The sequence below is a fragment of the Dromaius novaehollandiae genome, chromosome 5 (genome assembly GCF_036370855.1).
Source record: "Dromaius novaehollandiae isolate bDroNov1 chromosome 5, bDroNov1.hap1, whole genome shotgun sequence".
NCBI lineage: Eukaryota > Metazoa > Chordata > Aves > Casuariiformes > Dromaiidae > Dromaius > Dromaius novaehollandiae.
In genome coordinates this window covers 8,129,687-8,151,565 of record NC_088102.1, presented here as the reverse complement: position 1 = coordinate 8,151,565, position 21,879 = coordinate 8,129,687, and the positions used below count along the sequence as shown (strand labels likewise).

At 42.9% G+C, this 21,879-nt stretch overlaps 1 protein-coding gene across 7 annotated transcripts in view; it reads right to left on the bottom strand.

Moving 5' to 3' along the window:
* Positions 1–21,879, bottom strand: part of SYT16 (synaptotagmin 16) — a 116,605-nt gene that overhangs the window by 40,739 nt on the left and 53,987 nt on the right. For 2 of the 7 annotated variants that reach the window (XM_026113864.2, XM_064511935.1), the window contains exons 1-2: positions 17,279–17,400; positions 5,215–5,847 (exon numbers count right to left, since the gene is read on the bottom strand). The exons of 1 other annotated variant lie outside the window; for it this stretch is intronic. In XM_026113864.2, the coding sequence (XP_025969649.2) occupies positions 5,215–5,776 (562 nt within the window). In that variant the 5' untranslated portion in view covers positions 5,777–5,847; positions 17,279–17,400. Of the gene's footprint in view, positions 1–5,214; positions 5,848–17,278; positions 17,459–21,879 lie in introns of those variants that run through there. 4 more of the 7 variants (XM_064511938.1, XM_064511936.1, XM_064511934.1 and 1 more) reach the window with 3 other exon arrangements.

Here is a 21,879-nt window from a genome sequence, read left to right as displayed (position 1 = left end):
TCCTGGACAGAATATCCTTCCTCACGCCCCTTGGAGAGCGGGGCAGGAGGCAGCTTTGCCCGCCAGACAAGAAACTTGATGAAAATCCAGGCCACTCTGATCCACTGAGGGCTTACAAAGACAGTGTCTAAAATCACAGATTTTCCTAGTGGAGGTGAGGAAGAAGAGCAATGATCTTAATCAGGCCTAAAATGAAGCTACCTTAACGGTAGCACCTTCAAAAGCTTCTGTCCTGACCCACTCCTTGCCTCCATTCCCCGAGCTGTGAAGGTGACATACTGCAATTCACCCTCCTCCCAGGGCCATCGCATACTCTCATCACTGCTTAATTTTGGCATTCTGGATGACAATATCTTGTAACACGAAACTTTGAAAAGACGGAAGTGCAAAGGAGTATTTTAAATGGGAAAATAAAAAGAAATATGGTGCCACATTCCCAAGGACAAAAGTATACGCACAAACACATTCTGTGTGGCTCTGAAATTTCCCAGAAAGAGAGCAAGCGTTCAGTGCAGACTCACATCTGTGCTTCAATTCAGGAAGCCGCAGGATCTTACCACATGCTTCGGAGACCAGATGCATATCCCCAGTCACATCAGTGCTTTCTCCCACTTCAGCTGCCAGGAACATATTCTGTGAAGTTGCTTTTGTCCATCGTCTGTCTTTCTTTTCCTTCACTCAGTCCTAGTGGTGCTATCAATTCAGTGCAGCCTCTTTAAATGTCCTGAGTAATGAGTACGGGCACTGGTCCTTACAGGGCTCCCAAACATGTATTCTAGCTAGAGCACTGGTTGGCTCCTTAACCAGACAGGTGATAAAAGTCACCTGCACTTAGGATCTTTATGTGGAAACTGGCCATCTATCTGTTTTAGTCTCAAGTTCAAGCAGAAATTTGATTTATCACACATGCAACGTCTTTTCATTATACGTGTATTTTGCTATAAAGGTTTGCAGGACCTAATGAAAACTCGCCTAAGGATTCCTGGCTGTATGAACAATCATTTCCTGAGGTCAGAAGTGCTCACATACAGCAGAAAAAATAATTCCCTCTACTACAGCAATTATTGGCAAAATTCAGTGACCCCTGTTAAGCTGGAGGCCAAAGGAAGTAAATGCAATAGCTCTTTCTGGTTTTAAACACTTCCAGAGCCTCCATGTGCCTCCTCTTGCACATGTATTGAGGATAACTATCTAACCACCCAGAGAAGATTCCTACTAGGAATCTTCAAATTCCTATTAGTCAAACTTTCTGGTATTCCAAGGTCTAAAAAATTGTTTTAGTGTGATCAAAATGCAACCTTTAGCTAGCACTGAGATTGTCTAATTGAAAAATTGCCAAAGACCTTGTGCAACTTAAGTTCAGTGCTCACCTATACACTACACCAGCATTATGAACATGGTGTCAGACAGCACAGGAGACTCTTCACAGAATGTGCTGTGCAAAAGTACTTCAGTTCTGATCCAAAAGATTCAGCTCTGCTGGTGTTTCTGTCTCCATATCTTTTCTGTGTTTGCTGAAACTGCTAGCTCAATGGTCACTTTGACTTTTTATTTGCAAAGGACGTGGGCCTTGTGGAAGAAGTGGGCTAAGACTGCTGCATTGATTACACAATTATTGCTGCTCTTCACCTTTTTTGTTATTACTTATTTTCTCAACAGAGTCATGTTGGGAAACAGAGGGACTGGCCAGCTCTACTCCTCTGCTGACAGCGCACTATTTTTAGAAGTGACTTATTGCTGCTTTTTTTCAATTTTTAAGCCAAATGTACAATGATAGGTTTGGCAGCCACCACCAGTCAGCTGACCAGCAGTACCTTAGCCGCTGGGAGAGGCAAAGGCTTCCCTCTCCCCATTCCTGCTAAGGCAGGAGACTTGCTCTGTCAGAAACATTGAGATGAGATGATGAAGGAAGGTCTCAAGGAAGCTGCAGAAGCAAGTTCATCTGCATTTGCAAAATTTACAATTACACGATTTGCAAGTGGTGGCAGGGACCTGCATGTATGAGGAGGCTGGATTCCTGTTGCTAACCTCTCAAACCAACCAGCCAGCACTGCAATATTTGCTGCCGAACTACCTCCTCGCTTTTTAACTGTGGATCAAAAGCATCTGAGGTGAAGAACTTCTCCCTGCATTTGTTTGAAATCTTGGCACAATATTACTAGCATCTTTTAAGTACAGACTAGCTCTCAGCAGCAGCCAAACGTGCACCCTGCTGATTAGCATGCCTCACACTACCTAACAGACGTTTGACTTAAGAGCCCAAGAATTTCATTGCTCAAACACTTTATTAGATCCCTCTGCCTAAAAATGGTTTTCAGGAACGTGCGTGCTGCTTTGGGGCCTCAGAAAAGGTACTCTGGGAGCTGGGAAACATTTCCTAGGGGGAAAAAATGTGAGCAAAAACATACTTGATAAAAACGAGAAGGGGTAATGATGGTTTTTAGCTGCAGTTCTACTTTCTTTCATCTCAGAAGCATGCTATAAGTTTAAGAATGGGGGATGACAACTGGATTTTGTGTCTTTAAAAAAGGAAAAAAAAGAAAAAAAGAAAAAGCTTCTTATCTGTGTCTTTTTCTTTTTTTGCCTAAACCCAATAAACTACATATTGGAATGACCTTGTAACAGGTTTCTGTGGCTCTTTAATCACCAGTGGCTGCTAAATGAAGCATGTCTATTTTCTCTGTTACATTACTATTGGCAACCAGGTCTTCAGTAAGTGCCCAGAAATATTTCCATGGCAACAAAAAGCATTCAGCATTGCTACTGTTTTGTGCCAATTTAGCTTTAAAATATTCTATTGTGGAGAGAAATACAGTACATTAAGTGAAATAAAGTCAAGATGCAATGTTCTGAAAAGAATATAAGGATAAACAGGAAATATGTATTTTGCAGAAATGGGGGAAAATGCCAAATGCAAGGAAAAAAAATGTTCAAAGCTAATATTGATGCTACTGAATGCCTTTGCTGAATGTCAGCAAGTCCATATGCTCTCTTACATTGTCACTTAGGGTTAGGTAACAAAGCTTAGAGAAATAAGGATACCTCAAACATCTTCTTTTGATCATTTTAATCCATGACTGAAATTTTAAGTTGTCAGGGCGTTACAACCTCTCTGCTTGCCTAGGTTATCATCAGACCAGTGCATACTCTTGATGCTGGAGAACGGATCTAAAGGAGGAAGAGGAAATAGAGAGTTGAAAAATGAAAGAGAGCATGCGTGTGTTTTGGAAGTGAAGCAGCACTTGTGAGAGCAAAACGTGTTCTTCCACATCAAAGTTCTTATGGAAGACGTTTTCAAACCACAGTTCAGTGCTTTCCCCTGTTTTATATAACTTAGATAGTTCCAAGAAAAAAGGAATCAGGTCCCAGCCCTCTGACCCTCAAGCAGGCAACTTCGTGACTATCAAGTCTCAAGAGCACTGGATGGCCCTTTGTGCAGTGCATTGCAGAGAGAAACAGATAAATGACCATTTGAAAGCGTTTGGAATGACATTCCCTCTGGTACAAAATATGGAGCGATGCCTCTAAAGCTCCTCAAACAGAAGCAGAAAGCTCCCAGCACAAGCGATGTAGGGAAGATCTGCAACGGCAGCCTTTCAGTCCTTGGTGCCTCCAGACAGGCTAGTGCGAAGGAAAGCTAACAATAAGAGACACGGATGGATGCTCGGATGGTCGGTCAGCTCTATCGTGTCCATGTGCATGCTGGACACTTGACCCACGCACACACAGCAAATCCAGCCCTTCAGCTTTGCCTCAGTGCCTGTGAACAGACCCTGGGGTCAGGATACCGCATAAGCGGCACATAGGGAAAGGACCTGCGGGTACCAAAAGGTAGAGAAGCCGTGCAGACAAAAGGTTGGGCTCCTGCTCTAACAGATACAGCTCTGGGGGGCTTAACCTGAGAATCAGCACTTGTTTATTTGGGATATGACATGAGCAGCCCCAGTCTGGGAGACAGAACAGCTAGACCAAAAGCTCTTCCTAATTATTTACTCCCTGGCCATAACGGTGCAAGGAACGGTAATAAAGGAAGGAGCTAATTTTAACACTCATCACAGAACACCATCAAGGTTTATACCCTCTCAGTCTGGTATTCCTATTAAATACAAAAACAAATAGGCTGATTTTCTGCTGGCTGCACAGCAAGGCTAGGTACACAAGACTTCCCCAGAAGCCAAAAGCAATGAAAAACCCTTTGTCATTTTAAGGCAAATATTTTCAAAAGCATTTACCTCCTATTTCAAAAAATAACGTAGATATTTGAAACCAAGCTCTGAAGATCTTTAGAGAGTCTCAAGATTTTCATCAGTTTCATATCTAGACACCCCCCCTCCTCCTTTACTGCCCTCCTTTCTCAGAAAGGACGTTGTTCCTAAAGAGGGGCTTTAACCCACCATGACCCAAAGATGGGGTCAGCTGTGGATTCCAGCTTTCCTACGTGCTGTTGGGACATGCACCTTCATCAGTCCTCTGTGACCTGGGGAACCTCAAGCCACACTTACTAAGTAGGAGTCAGGTGGCTGTGATTCAGTCCTGAACGCAATTGCCTGAGAAACCGTTCATGTTACTTAATGATCCTAAGTTGTAGTTAGGTTATTTAAAACTAAAAATATCAAATTTGGTTCTCCTTCCCATCGTTTCCTGCCTACTGTTCTCTTCAGACTTATTTGAAAAGCTGTGGGGGAGGTGGGAGGGGAGGAAAGCGATTTGGGAACCTTTCATCCATAAAATCATGAGATACGGCTAGCTTTTTAGTACAGCATTTCACAGCACATGGCACAGTAACATCTTGAGAATCCTGGCACAAAGAAACAAGGTTTGAGATTATATATATCTTTAATAGCAATGACGCAAAGGCAGATGGTTCTCAAAGCAAAGGCTTAAGGCTAAACACTCCCTTTGAAGGGTCCTGATACCTGAAGCAAAACATGGGAGGAACAAACTACTCTTTGCTACAGCAATAGGGCCTGATTGCCTTTTAAACACATGGCGTTTCACCCTGGAGATTTCCATTTATTTCAGTGAGATTACTTTCAGAAAAGAGAGGAGAATCAGAAACACAACAGGGAAGAGTTGGATTTTTCTTTGGGGTTTTTCTTTAGCTGTGAGAAACAGATGACAGAGAACAAAATAAGCAGATTAGCAATTAAATCAAATTAATGCCAGAGAAGAGAGGCCTGGATAATACTGTCAGGGTGCTTGCTAGCTGCTTACCTGCTAAGCTTGCCTTACCATTATTACTTTTCAAGGAGCCACCCATGCTGATGTTCTGCTCACGGTCTCTCATCCTCATGCAGGGCTCACCTTCTTCCTCCGCAATGGTAGGAAGCTGATCAAGCGGCTGGAGATCTTCATTAGTCCAGTAGGATCCGTTGGCTGCCAAAGACCTGGTGCTTTCAGCACACTGCTCTGGCAGGCTGGTGGCATTTTTAACCCGTTTTTGCCTCTGCAGACCCACATCAGAGCCACAGGGGAGGGCTTGCAAAGCAAGACCAGGACCTGTTAGTGGAACGTGACCGTTTACTCTAGGATGCAAGTATTCCTCATCCCACAGGTCCAGGTGTCTTTCATCTTCTGATTCCTCACAATAATGCTCATAAACTCCTCCATTATCCTCCAGGTCCCGGTTTCGCTCTTCCTCTGACTTACGACCCGCTCCACTCAAGCTCAGCAGTGACGCAGATATAGAGTCTCCTGCTTGTTGGATAGCTTCATATATTTGAGACATCCAAGAAGACAGTGGCTGAAGGAAATTTTGAGCAGCCTCAGAAGCCATGTTTAACACTATGCCAGTATCTGATGATCAGTTGTTCAGTTTTGCCAGCATGTCACTTATAGTTCAGGGAGCTATAGAATAAGCATCATAAGAGATTACTGTAAATTGCTTGCCCATCAACACTATGACGACACAGTATGTACCTAAGATGTCTAGATCGGAGAGGAGAAATGGAAAAAAACACTTCTACCCATTTCAGAATTCCACTGGAAATCCAGAAATGATGGACAAATTATATAGATTCCAGCAGAACTCTGGAAAGCCTTCATTCACTTGCTGCCGCCTTATGTAAAAATGTAAACATAAAGCATCTGAGCAAAAGCACCTCTTCTAAGCACACACGTTCTGGTTACAGCTGTCAACAGAGCTGGTACAAAATTACAAAACAACCTGCAGCCAAAAATCAAGAGAACTTCCTGGTCCTGATTTCCACCACACCCTTAATCATTATCACATCCAGATGTGGAGTGTGGAGAGTTTGGAGAGAATTAGGGTTTTGCTTGATTAAAGTGACAGGCCTAAAGCTTGCAGAATGAGCCCATGGCAGACAACTACCTCAAATGCCACGCTCCAGAAAGGATCTAAAGAAGCCCTCTCTATCTACAGAATAACACAATGCAAATTTCTTTTCCCCTTCACAGAAGTGAACGAAACACAGGAGGTGGAACATTTTAGATATGAAATTAGTGGGAACAGGAGAGTTAACAAAAGCCTTGGTATGATGTCCACATACCCATTATAACCCTCAGTGGCTAGAATAAGCTACACCTTCACTATGGAAGTAGACATGGCCCAGATCTTTATAGCACTTAAGTGCAGAGCAATCATAAGGCAATTATAAAAGTTGGTATATTTTATTTGTTATTAAACTAGTGTTATATCTGGAATAATCACATATTTGTAGAATCGTAAATATTAACCTTTTGGACTGTGATAAACTGTGGGATGTGACTTTTCTGAAGTTGGGGATGGAGACAGACTGATCATATCTTGTTTTCTTAAAACTCATCTGATCCTAGATAAGAATACAGGTCTTTGTTTTCATAACTTGCAGAAAATTAATTTTTATCTAATATATACCTTCCCACATGAGATCTCTCACAATGTGATAAGAACTTCTTCGATGAACTTACAGAAGGAGGAAAAACCTACAAATAGGATGATGGGTTTAGGAAGAAAATTAAATAGATAGAGATTTGGGGGTAAAGGGCAACTTAAAAGAAACAAAAAAACGCTTCGAATAGTCAATACCAGCGTTTATCTGTGTCTTGCTGAATTTAGAGGTTTCTACAATGTCAGTGTTTCACTCCCCAAGAATCAACTTTTTAGCATGATGGCAAAAGCTTAGCTAGGAGTAATCAAAGTATAAAAGGGAAAATACAGCATAAGCAGCAAGAAAATAACCTAAGCATCAATGTATATTACCCTGTGAAATGGTTTCCAGAGAAAAGCAGCGGAAACTTCATTGTATTGGATATTTAAATGAGCATGGACTAAGGAGATCCCAGCTTTTGGGGGGAGCAACTTTTTAAAGATGAGATCAGTGACTTAGAAGGTCTTTTCCTTTTGAACCACCTGTGCCGAATAACTTCGCTTGGCAATGTTGACCTTGTTACGCTGTATTCTGCAGACACTTTCAAGAAGGTTATCATCAGTTCCAATACGTATTTAAAATTACAGTCCTAACAAAGGCAATAAATGAATTTAGGTGATTAAAGCCATTTTAAAAGCTGATGACTGTTACAAACTTTCCTGGCTCAGGGCACACGTTGTTCCAATCTCCATCTGTCAACCACTGGCTGCTGGCTCAGCCCTAGGACCTGGGTAATGTCCCCTGCTCTGCATTAAATCTTTGGCAAAGAACAATGTCATGACATAACCTCCCAGGTGAGCTGTTCCCTTCATTGACCTGCCTCTTTCCAGCCCTGCCCTTGTTCAAGCCTCTCTGCTTTGTGTAATTTGGTTATTTTCTCACAGACCTAAACTGATTACACAGTCCAAATGATACATTTTCAGGACAGTGCAGATTTGCTATAAGTCACCAGCACCACAGAAGTCACTGGGAGGAGACGATAGTCTGGACAGTGAGATTCCCCCAGGCATGGAAGGAGGTAACTTGGGGTAAGTACTGGATACAGGATGCATTTTTAACCTCTCACTTGTATACAGGCAACAGCAAAGGGATCTTTGAGCTCTGATGAAAAAGAGGACTTCTTAACCTTCTGCCTCTACCTCAGCAGCAAGGCATATGACAGCAGTAACCCTTGGAGGGATGCGAGCATGCAGGAGTGATAGCTAACCAACGCAGATAAAACAGTGCTAAAATGAAGCACTGATTTTTTTAAAAAACAATAACCAAAAAAACCCAAGAAACAGAACATAGGCTTGTGATCTTTTTCACAGGGAATAATTAGCTTGTCTTGTTACGAGATTTCAGAGTAACACTCTTCTGGTTCAACAGAACCATGCCCACTTCTTTCAGGTGCTGTGGCTGGCTGCCTGAAGGCTTGGGCAAATATCACAGCGCTGCACAATAGTCTCCAGGATCGGGAGGTTGTTGTCCCGACCACAAAGACTGAGAGAGTTTTTTTACAGTGAGATTTCAGTTTAGCCACAGAATTAATGCAGTGATTTAAAATCGCCTGGAGGGCTGGGATGTGGTCACCCAGTCATCTCAATAAGATGGAGCTGAACTTGCATCTTTCACGTATCAGGTGAATGTCCCAAACATCTTGCTATCAGTAGCCTGGGGGCAAAAATGACACGTACACCCATCCATAATTCTAACCAAGACCTGAGAAACTTGTCTGGATTAAAGCCGGACATCCAAAACAAATGTTTTGATTTCAATGGATAGGTAACGGGCAGACATTGAAGTGTATATCACCGGAAGAAGCTGAACCTTTTCGTTGTTATAACTGCACAACGTGCAACCCAGCCGCTGACTACACAACCCTTACCAGCAGAAGTAACAATTTCCAGGGTGCCCGACTCTGCCGAGTCTCTGCTTTGCTTTTCCTCCTGTGATCTCTCTCTTACTTAGCATGCTGTAGTCAGTGATATGCTGAACAACTGGAGTTCAATCAAACTATAAATTGCTTATTTCTGGTCTTGCAGCAGATGGATAAAATGGGTAACAAGCTGCAGACAAGTTTAGGCGGGCAACGGTTTTACAAACTCTACAGAGGATCAAAGGGGGTTGATCTGTGTTATAGGCATGCTGTTTCCCAGGAGCTCTCTCCCTTAATTAGCAGGTACCGTTTTAACGGGGTGTTTACGATACAGTTCACAACACAGCCTTTTCCACATTACAGATTTTTACTTTTAAATACTCTAACAATTTCAGCTTGCATTAGGGAAAAAAGAGAACTGAGAAGAGCATTTGAAATGTGTGGGAAAGAAAAATCCATTTCTTTCTAAAAGCATTCATCCAAAAACAGAGCAGAAAAAGAAACAACTTAGTGGATTCACTTCAAATTCCATCTTCTAAAACTAACCGCAAGAATTTTCACATAGAATAGCCTGCTTAACTCAGAGCGGTTTTTTCTTCTCTTGGAAAATCATACAGCTAAAAGGTTCAATGTTAGGCCTCTCACAGAAACCATCATAACCTTTCATAAAACCTAATCAAAACCTTTACTATAGGCCATCTACAATCTATACTTCCTTGTCCTGATAGAATCATTCTTCCTCAAGCAGTGTTCCCATTGAGAGGTGCAATTACAGCATAGCTAAAAAAAGACAACTATGAGCAGAATTTCAAGAACTATCAGAAGGTACAGGTTTATAATATTAGCAAAATGTTTCAATCTTCTTGATATGCAGGCCCCTAAAAAATTGTCATTAAACATGCAGTCCCTACAGGGACTTCCCTTATTCAGGCTACTGTATGCTATAGGCATGAAATTCTGCTTTTTAAGTCTCATTGTGTTTGCCAAATGCCTCCCAGGCCCTCTAAGGCTTGTAGACCATAGGTTGAAAACAGTGTCCAAGTATATATTAACTGGAAAATTTTCAAGTAAAGTTTTTTTCCTGAAACAATGAGGAAGAATTCCAGCCTCACCTCTCTGCTTGGGAGCGTACTATCCAGCATAGAAACACAAGGAGCTCCCAGCTTCCGAAGATCAGAAGACATCTTTGTCATATCACCATTTTAGAAAGACTTTGCCACTACCAAAATACTGTGCCAAAAAGCTTTATTAACAGTTTGGGAAGTTTGTTGAATCCAACTTCCCACAACTGAAACTCAGCTGGTACTAGGTCACCAGTTTAGACACTACATAGAACAAGGAGAGATTGATTCCTGCCTTCCCCACTTCTCAAATTTTAATTAAGCCACTGATAATTATTTACCTTTATTTCCTGATCTCATAAAGAGAGCACCCAGCCCTCCACAGCCACCTGGAATGCCACTGACCCATGCACAGGAGCTTTATTTGTGGGGGCACCTAGGAAATGCTGTATTACAGACACACCATAAAGCTTGGCTCTAAGTCTAGGAGTGAAGTCCTAAAATGAGGCCTGAGTCCAAGCTGATGCCCAGAACATCAAGGGTCAGTGCAAAGGCAAGCCCATGAAAGGAGGAAGAGAAGAGGGCTCGGAAGAGTATGATGATTAAGAGCTCTTTTTAAGCTATTGAAAATCACCATCAGCTTGATTCTCCTTTTAGTCTGGAGTCCAATTAGCACATGTGCAGAACAGATTTGAAACAGCCTCCACTGAAGGCAGGCAGCGGGAGCACTGGGCCGAGGAATCCTCTATCCCAATTCTGGGAACACTCTCAGCTCTCCGCTCCCCCTGCGGCTGCCAGAAGCACGTTTAACAAGACGCTAATAAAGCTCCTCCATTTGCACAGCGAAGGATAAGCATGGATGGCTACAATGAAACTATTTCCAGTTAAAATGCTCACAGTGTCAAATCCAGCCTGTGCACTTGAAGCCTTTCTGTTAATCTGAGGCTCTTACAGAAGTGTTATCAGGAAAGTTCACCAGTGCTGCTCAAGGTTCACGTCAGCAGCGAGCTTCGCTGCTGACCCAGTTTCCCTAAGGTAAAACAAAACAAAAATACAGAACATCTTGGTACTTTTCTGGCCTACATGCTATAAAAATGCTACTTACACAGCCGAATTAAAAACAAAAAAAGAGAACAGAGAGGCATTTTCCAAGTGATCACGTGTTTTGTCATAATAGTTTGCAGCTGGTGATCCAAAAACTCCAGGGGCTTCAAGCAAGACCTAATGGTTTATGTCAATAAATTATACACATTTCATTGGAAAATGTTCATGGGTTACAAATCAAAGGGTTATAAACCCACTGCTGCAAAGCACTGGTCCTGCATCCCCTGAAAGGGTGAAGTAAAAACAAAGATCAGACCAGACAGGCAGCAATGCACCCTACTTGACAGGGTTTAGCCTAAGCAGGGGAAGCCTGCAGACTTACTCCTCATTCCCTAGTCACCTCATGTCTTTGCAGGCAGCTCACTATTACTGATGCTGTGCCAAATTAGTTGTAAAAACTGATTTCCAAATGACAGAAGTGGTTTTGGTCAGGCTATTTAACCCCGTGCTGTTTTCTCTGTTCTTCCCAGTCCTCTGTTGCACGCTCTCCTTTTGCTACAAAAATAGCAAAAATTAATTACTGATCCCCCCCCCCCCCCAGTTTTAGGGGAGTGGGGAGAAGTGGAAAGGGATGGCAGCAAAAGTTATTATGCACACTTGACACAAAACTGTTGAGCCTCTTTCAGAAAATCCAGGTCTGTCCACAATGTAGAGGAATGGTAAAAAATTTAGGCAGAAAAAAAAAGTGCTCCCAGAAGTCCAACATCCAAATATTTTTTTATGCTCAAAAATTGCACCCACAATAGGGCTGATGCACCGATGGCGATTTCTCATTCCTGATTACTGGGCACCTTTCCCTTTATTTAGATTACAAGAGCTCTTGAATTTGGAAGTATGTTTCCTTCACTTTCATCCAGAGCTCACAAAACCGGGAACCTGCGACTGCATGCACAGATGCTGCTGCCTCTCTCCATTCTTACCTTGAGTGAATTTTCAGGAAGGAGAAAATGGAAACTCCTTCCTTGACCATAATATTTGGCCTGGATATACCAGAGAGCTAGATTCTGTCTTGACACTGGTGTAACTCCAGAGTCACTCCCCTGCAGCCAGCAAAGTCCTCCAAACCAAAATAAGGTCCTTTGCATTTAAATAGCCACATGTCACAATAGGCTCACAAAAACACAGTTCTGTGCTGAGTGGTAGTACAATAAACCACCAATGAATAACTTTTATTATTTATATTTGCATTTCTCAAACTGAGGGTTACAAAGAGGGCATAAAGAAACTCAAGATCCTTGGAGTATTAGAAAAGTGGTGTTAGTAGCAGCAACTGAGTTCTCTGAAGGCAGAGGAGTGAAAAACATCTGTAATTATTGGATTAGGGGAATGAATGTATAAACCTGCAGTCAGAAATTACAGCACATTCTGTAATTGAGCTGCTGTCATTCATCAGCTTGCATGAAGACAGAGGAGCCAAAAGGAAATCACAAGTTCAAAAGGCTGGAGAAACACCAATTTACACCACCACTTGAACCCACCCACTGGTGCTGTCAAGCTGTTCTCACAGAGCAGACCCAATAGACTGAGGCAATCACTCTACCCCATCTGCAGTAACTAAGCAAGCCAGGGTCAATCAGAGCAATTATTTGCATGGAAATTAACAGTGGGACAGCAGGTCTAGCTGCTTAACACAATGAAATTATTTTAGAAACATTGTGAGGAGTCACCCAGTTACTGTTACTCCTTCTTCCCCCACACACTCCATTGCTATGGAGTCTGCAGGAATTGCTCTGCACAGACCACCAGCAAGTGGTGCAGAAAGTGCTGTTTGGGAACCACAGTCCTGAGTAGCAAACCCCAGAAAACTGTCTGCTCCTTGTTACCCCTTGTGGTAATGGTAATGGTGTGGTAATGATGCGGTAGTGATGTCTACATTGTGGCCCGACCTGGATACCCTTGTTATCTTTGTGTGCATGCATGGGTAAGTCCATACTTCTCACCTCCTTTCACTTCTGCAAGGTCAACCACGAGTTCAGCTGGTCATGCTGGGAGACTGAGAGGTCACTGGTAAAGCCAGATGTAGTTTCAAATGGTTTAAAAGAATTCAGAGCCATAGAACTGGTCCAGCAGTTGTTCTTACCAACTTAGCAACTGTTCCCACAGCTAACTCTTATCTTTCATTTAATTCATTCTACCTCGTTTCAAACTCGACTCTCTGATGTCAAAGGCAGGCATCAACAGCAACGTTCCCATGGTCCCATATCCATGACCCACTCTTCCTAAGATCCTCCACAAAAGCAAGAGAGAGAGAAGGCAATTTAGAAGAGCAGCTTCATTTGGCACTTGGAAACGTCCATTTCGAGAGCTCATCTCTCCCCCTCCATGGACTGCTCAGGGAGTCTAACACCCTGGCTAAGCTACCTGTTCCAGCTAGGTGACATAAATCACCCAGACTCATTTTCAATCTGCAGCTTGGCAAGGACAACAAAGCCCAATACTACAGGATACTCGGTGTCAGTGTTAAAAAGACCAATCACAACGGTATGCCTTCGGAAGAGTACATTCTTGTCTTTCTGACTTACTGTGTTGTTGGAGGAAGCCAGTTTACTGTACATACCAGAGCATTACTGTCACACTGCACCCACATTACTTGTCTTTTCTCTACCTTGTGCATGAACAAACACCAAACTAAGCTACTGCTAACATATGATGGTCTCACACTCTGCACATGACAGGTTCCCAGTGCCTGGCTGGGCCCAGAAGGCTATACTGCAAAGCAAGAGCAACATCCAGGCAGTGTTGCTAACATTCTTGGCTTTGCTGAATTTTCTAGGTGTTGATGCTTTCCTTACAGCCTCAGCTACAAGAGATGAGTACTTTATGTAAGAAGTGCATCTCCATTTATTTATTTTAAGTACACTGCTAGCCCTGGAGGCTAGAACAGTGATTGTGTAGAACAGCTTGAGAACATGAACTAAAAGCACTCTCAAGGTTGATAAGACAGAAGAGAAAAACGGAAAAATTTTTCTTCAAATCTCATGATGTTTAAGCTGATTTCACGTAGCAGGAGTACATTCTTATCATCATGGCAAATGTTCAAGGCAAGGTACAACTGGAATCTTTTTGTATGAATCAGAGTCAGAACATCACTTTTTTTTTTTTCTTTATAACGATATGACCTAAGGCCCAGAGGAAAAAAGATTAAGGTATAGAACAAAGTGGGTGGTTTTCTTTTCTGAAGCACATAGTTAGACACAGCTCTTTACACAAGAGTTTGCCCAGTGTTGTTGCATGTTTCTGCAAAGAAGTTCATTTCAGACATGAACTTTTGAAACTAATGGCTCAGCAAAACTATAAATACCGTAAGTAAGAACACTATCATCACCTCTTGATCATGAAATTCACACTATAGGAAGACACACCAAACCATCACAGCATCAAGAAAAGTCTCACATGAGACTGCAGTGACATCTGTCAGGCCTCTGAGGGAAGGCACTCCTTCCTTGCACTGAGAGATGATCCAAGAGGAAATTCCCCTCCCTGTCCACTTGAAAGATCACCGACTCTGTGAGGAACCACTCCAGTGGACCCTATCAAGGCCGAGAGAAAAATGTGGTGTTTAATCTTGCTCTTGCTAAGGAATTGTGCACATGAACTACATCCAGGCTGTAGGTTGCTCCAGTCATCTAAGGACTCCTCCATGCTGCTGTCACTTCTCTTCTGCACATGCTGCAAACGTAACCAGGCAAGCTCGATACATACAAAGTGAACTCTCTGCTACCCTGCTCTTGGCAAAGTATTTTCCAGCTTCTCTATCAAGCTTTGCAGCCTGCTATAAGCTCTCTCTAGCAGTGCTAAGTCTATCCTAAATAGACTAAGGCTGACTACATCCAGATGAGCTCCAGCTCTTGCAGTGAATGGATTCCTGCAGCTGAGTGAGAAGCAATCAGTGGCAGCACATCCAAGCTCAAAACATCGGCTCATCACTAAGGTCAATGAGGCAGTCAAGAATATAAACCACAGAAACCTTAAGTATCAAAAACATTAGCCATTGTGTCCCAGTAATTAAGAGGCTTTGTGTCCTGGAGTCTCCTGAAAGGTTCTCAATTAATTCTTCAGTTTCACAAAGATCTTTCCCTTATCCTGTTCCTTTCATAAGGACACAAACTATGCAATTATAATTAAATTAGGAATCAAATGACCAGATGTATCCTAGAGCCATGATGACAGAAACATATATTTTTGTTCTGTCACTTCGTCCATTTTGAGGTTAAACTGTATATAGTAAGGCAAAGACAACAAAAAAAACTTTGCACAGATACCCCATACTTTAGAGCACACTTTCTGAATGCCACCCTGTGCACCTGCAAAGTGCAAAGCAGACAATTACTTATGTTCCTACACCAGCTCTCTCTTTATTGGTATATAAGTCAACGCTCAACTAGATCCAAGGATAAGAGAAAAACAGTTCATGCATCATACCTAGACGCACCTTCTTAGGCTACGGTCTTAATTTATATACGCTGTTGCAAATTCAGGTTTATCCTACTGTAGAATCAGGACCTCCTTGCAAGAAACACAGCTCACCAGAAGAAAGAAGCTGAGACCAAAAAAGTGAACCTTATCAAACACGTTACATGCTATACATCCTGCTCTTTTCCACCTAGCAAAAGCCAGATTCTGGATCATGAAACAAAACTCTTGCTTGTCAATATTCCTTTTGGGAGGGCACCCTCATTAGGCAATTATGGCAATCGAACAGGCTGCTACCATCACAAACTGTATTATAGAACATGTGTAACACACATATTCTATATTGGCCTTACAAACATTGAAAAGCTATGGCAAAATTTAACCTAAATATAGAGGCTTGATATTTTTAAATAGCATTTAGCTCTGACTCGCCAATCTGATTTTGTTTGAACGGAAAAAACAGTCTCCAGCTTTAAGCCTCCATTTTAATTAATGATTACAACACATTCCTCTACCGTATCAGATTTAGCACCTCATTAATGTGTTTGGTATTTTGCTTGAACGGCACAGCTGTAGTTAAAGTTGAATTAGTATTTCCATTATAAACCCATGTTTTCAAAGGTTTATTACTCAGACACGTAAGATTTACTCTGAAATGAAAATTGCCATTGAGTGTGTCAGCTGGGAAGCAGTTTTTTGTCCTTCAAAATTTGGAAGGAACAAAATAACTAAAAAAGCAAGCCACTCTGTTTATTAATAATTCACATTTTAAAAGGCACTGCAAATACATGTTTACATGATAGCCTGTGACAGCTCCATAGAATGTCATCGCCCACACATTCCTGGGAGATGTGTCATCTTAAAAACTGAAATAAAAGCCACAGTCTTATACTACTTCATGGGAGGGACAGAGAAGGGAAGGAAGACTTAAAAATAATATTGACAAAGGAAACTTAGTGAAAAAATAACAATCTTTGCTTAGAAACATTTAATTTAGGAGTTTTAAAAGGAAGGGAAAAATCTTTAGTGCCATCCACATTTTCAACTTGTTAGTGCCATCAGCCTGGTTGTGGCTTACTAAAGCCTTTAGCAAGAAGTTCAGTCTGACTGACCTCCCATGGCATGCAGCGTCCAAGCCTTTGCTCACTCCCAAGTCCTCGACTCTCGGGGCATGGCTGGACCATGAACTTTCCAATAGCCATGCTGAACTCAGTGGACAAGGCAAAATATGCATCAAAAAAACTCCTGGAGGCCCAGGCTTTGTGATTATGCCCTTTTACAATTAGCTTTAAGACTGAACCGCTAAAAAGAAGCGGACCTTTCTATTGGGAGGCTTCTGAGGCAACTATTTGGATGATTATACTTATGACAAGCACATTTACAAAGAAATGTATGATGAAATTACCAAATTCTCATCACTGTTACTGGAATGGATGCATTTTTGATGGCTTACAAGCATTAAAATACTATTTTAGTGATGTATTAAAATTCCCTGATGGACACACTCACTATTCTTTTGACTCTAGGACTCATGGGTTTACCCAAAATATAATGTTTCCACACTAGAACTAACACATGAAAGAGCATGTAATAGCTACTGCAAGAGAACAAAGACAGACATATCCTTCAGTGACAGAAAGGCAGTGCCATTACTCAGAATTGCTCACATTTTGCTGTTCACTGGGTTAACAAAATACTCCCATAACAGGTAGAGAGCGAGTACACAAGGAGTGTGCTTTCTCCCAGTGTTGCCCCCCATTTCTCAAGAGATTTCTCCAAACGACAAAGAAAATTGGAGCCTTGCAACAACTTGCATATCTATTTGATCCAGTTTCGGAAGTTACTATAGTCTATCCAAAACCCTACTGTTTTCCCCACAAACAACCCTAGACAACAAATAGCTCTATCCTCACAGTAGTCAAAGCCTCAAGAAGATCCCGTAATCAGAGATGGTTTAATACTGTGATACTTACCAAGGCCCTTGTGATCTCTAGACTTTTTTTTGTAGTGTTTTCGTCTCCATTGTTCCTCCAGGCACAGGAGCCCACCTATCTTTTCAAAACAGAGCTTCTTGTTGATGAAGAGGAAGAGGACTGCAAGGAGGATAATGAAGACTCCAACAGCAGACAAAAACCCAATAGCCTCTGGAGGAACTAGGAACAAAAATTTGGAAAGAAAAATATCAGTGCAACCGGGAAAAACTGCCTTAGAGAAAGACATGGTTTAATCACATCTGCAACTGTAGCCCTACTTTCCCTTCCTCTCTGAGAAAGAACTAGAAATAAAATTCAGCAGAACTTGGACTTGCGTTAAAAGGATATAACATCCACATCGGGCCAATCTACTGAGGATATCGACCAGAGGGTACACTACCAACCAAATCTGATTCTGATCAAGGACTCCATTTCTGCCACGCATTTCTGTTCTGATGAACTCCATCAACAGAGAGGCTCTTACCAACTCTAATAAACTTTCATAGCAGTGCAAAAGTCCACTGGCTTCAGGAGAGGCATTCACAGTTTGGCAAAAAGGACTCAGCTAAGATAGGGCAGTTCATCATAAACCACTTCAATGCACCCTGGCACAGTAAGTTTTCCCAGGAGGCTGAACTGAGGACTAGCTGAAGGGGGTGAAGGGCCCAACGCCTTTTGGGAAACTTGCATGTTTTCTCTTAAATCATCAGACTACAGCTCTGGTACTCAGAAAACTTCATCAAATTTACTAAGAACCAGGTTAATGTCTAGCCTATGAACCCTGTTAAACTGTTACTTTACCCTTAGAAAGAAGTAAATTACTGTCCTACATAATTACCACTCTTGGTTGCAGAGGACCAGTCTCCAACTGAGGTAATTCAGTTCAGTTCCTTTAGGTTTGGCCACATGTAACTAGACACAGTGGGTCTGCACCAGCTGACAACCTAGTCCTGTAAGTCAACATCACTGTCAAATTCTACAGGAACAGTCTTATTTCCATTTATCACATGCTGCCTGTGCCACTGGGTCTGCAACAATCTGCAGGTGCCAGCAGAAAAACTTTTAAAGCCATTTCACCTCTCTCACACTTATCAAAATGCCAAAACAAGGGACAAACACTACATAGATCGTCCGGTGCAAACAGCAAGGGCACAAGCGTCAAAAACTGTAAGTGCCATCTGCAAAACAATTTGGCTTGTTATTCTGGTAATTACTTCACCAGGAAGGGACGAAGTTCAGTTGTCCAGTTCAAGTCAAAGACCCCATAAAAGTGAAATATCAGGGGCACATCAGGAATGCTGACGGCTTGCAAAGCTACAGCTCACAGATGAGATGAGCAGGAGGAGAGGATGTAAACAGAGCCAGCCCTGCCTGTGACACATCCCACTGGGACTTTACAAGACTTGACTCAGCAAAAGACTCAGTCTAGAAGAGCTGAACTGTCTCCACTTACAACCCTGATAGCACACACTAGGACCATGATGCAGGGAATTAAAAAACAAACAAACAAGCCAAAAAAACCCGCCACACAGGTAAGACAGGCCAACGCAGCTCGATCGGAAACAAAAATCACAAATGCACAGCAGCAGCCCACATGCAAGACACACAAGCGTTTGAGACTGAACCCAGAGGAGCATGGGTTACACAAACTCTGGAGCTGGCTCTGACCTTGCTCACTGTAGCATGAAGAAATAGGAGTAAAGTGCTCTGAATTACGGAGCTTAAACAACAAGGTGAAGTCTACATTTTCCTTCTCTGGTGATTGCTTCTACGTCCTTCTTGTGCCACACCAGTGCTGAAGGGGGACCGTGAGGAGAGCAGGTCTCGCTGTCAGGACTGACACTTGGTACCACGGCTTCCCTGGAGGATTTGGCGAGCAGGTACCAGTCCTATCTCCTCCCCCAGACCTCAACCCAAAGAGCAGGGCTCAGGATGTGAGAGTGGCTGGAGCCACATTCACCCTAGCTATTTTCAGCTGCTGAAGTCACCACTGAGAGGCCGCTAGAGCCAAGAATAAATCAAAGCAGCCAAGTATAAATCAAAGAAGCCATAACCCCAGAATACATACAACAGCCTGGCTGCATCCCATCGCTGAGTCCTTCCTTTCCTGAGCATAGCGTAGGCAGGAAGAAAGATTTGGTCTCTATCTCACACACAAAATCCTTGGATCTCCACGGATCTGCAACACAAGTGTGTGGGGGAGGGGGGAGGGGGGGTTAGCTTAAAATCTGCAAGTTTGGAGCAGGTATGGAGCAAACTGAGCCTTCAAAACATTACTGTCAGTGTGAGCGACTTCATTACAGAGGCCATGACGTAGAGGCGCTGCAAGAACTTTTTATTTATTAAGCCACCTTATAAAAACAAAAAGCTATAAAAACTTGGAGACCTATTATGAGCTGCTATCCACCCAGTCTAGAGGATCTCAAACTGGCATGACAGCATCATTGCCCATTGCTCCATTTTGGGAGCACAGAGGAGAAGGGACAGCATGGATGCACCCCCACACATCCTGAACAGCAAAGGTTATCAGTCAGCTATCACCTGGGATCAGATCCCTGTACCACCACTCCCTTCACTATAGGCACCATGGAAAAGGTGCCTCTGCAGCAGGACCACCGCAGTTCATGCACGACACGTTACCTCCGTGCACAGATTGCTCCTGCAGCAAAGCACAGAGCCCACCTCCTAAGGGGGGGTCTGTTGGACTGCAAGGAGGTGGCTGGATCCTGTCCCACAGCTTTAAGCAGAAGTTTCCTCTTCTCTCCCCATTATCCATGCTAGATACTAGAAGTTTGTGCCGCAGCGTCTCTGAGGGAGGGCTGTGAGTTTGCACCTGAACGCTGTCTCACATACGTGGGTAGAAACATTACAATCTGTGCACCTGGCTTCTGCTGGAAGTGAGTATCCCTCAGCGATGGGAGCCACGCTGGGTCTCTGCGCCTCCGTCAGCAGGGAGCACAACACACTGCACCTGCACACAGTCCTGACCACGTGGCCCATCTCTCCTCTCCACCCTTAACTGAACGGCTTTCTCTGCAAACATGAAGTTCTAGGCTAAGACGATACCTGGGAAATTGCTTAAAGATTGACTGGGGGCAGAGCTCTGCTCTGGTTGGGGGCCTGGGAGGGTGCTGAGAAGGTACAGCAGCAGTAATGCACAGCCATCACTCGTGTTACAGCATCTGTAGGGCGCATCTGAGTTTCTCACATAAGGAAAAAAGGAAAAACCTCCAGCCACAAACAGGCTACAGTCTTCTCAAACCAGTCATCCCAGCTTCAGTGATGGGCATAAACCAGCATTGACCTCAAGAGAAAAGGTTGGGCACTCGCACGAGACTCCTAACATTTACCTTCAATTCTTCGTTCAAACCTTGGATACCCAAGGCCAGGGAAGGCGCTGGCTACCATGTGCTTTGTGGCATGAACAGTCTGTTCAGCCAGGACTCTTTCCCACTCATTTATGCATTTTTAAACTAAGAAATTAATGCCATAGACGCCTTTGTGCAATGCCATAGTGGATCCACACATTCTGTAACCCCGGCTGAGTGCGCAAGCCAAGAAACTGCATTTACATTCCTGGCAGGTTGAGGATGTGTAACTGCACACGCTCCTTTGCACACACTGTTTAAAAACAAACAGGAAATGCAATCTGAAGGGCCCTAAGGTCCTTTCTGCAAGAAAAGGAGAGATCAGAGATGGATGGGAGATGAACAGAAGACATTCGACAGAGGATGTAGAAAGTCTAAGATATTACTGTGGTATTCCCACTTCAGCCTCTCTCTCCAAGCCACCTTCACACTACAAGGTGACTGCAGAGTAGAGTCTGTCTGGAACAGCACAAGGGAAATATTGGCCACACCATTATGTTCATCAAATCCATTTGGGTATTTGGCTTGTGACAAGTGTCACAGCAATTCCAGACTAGCACACTGGGCCCCTCCAGACAGACCAGGAAAATAAACAGAAGTGCCACAGTAGTTTCACTTGGAGATTCTACAAGTAGAATCCGTTCAGCTTTGCAAAGGTTAAATTTTGGACAAAATCCTATTCCAGACAATAGCTTTTTAATTCCATTTGCTACCAAGCTTCCTGCAAAAGGAATGTTTACTGATACTTTTTAATTACAAAAAAACCCATAAATTGTCTGTTTTACTGTCTGTGCTAATTACATTTCATTATATATTTGGAGTAAGCTATGATTTTCCTGCTGGTTCCCATGACATTTTTCATTATCAACCACTAATTGTCTAGCATGCACACAGCATTGTGAACCAAGTAGGCTGATGTGTGGGCAGAAGTTCTAGCAAAAGCTGTAAGGCAAAAGAAGTGTGCATTATTATTATTATAGTGTATTAGAAAGTTTCCACCTACTTGCATACCTACATACCCTCACCCCTGTCAACAGTGTCACAGTGCGGCAAAGCATGGCAGGCCATCTGTAACAAGCCTCACTCTCGGCAATGATCAGCAACTACTGAAGAGAAGACACGTGGGGCCAAATGATGATACACTGGAAGTACAAGTTCTTGCTGGGTGCAATGGGAACACAACACAGGTTTCTCAGTCAATTCCTTTATTCTTTGCCCAAAGCACATGGGTAT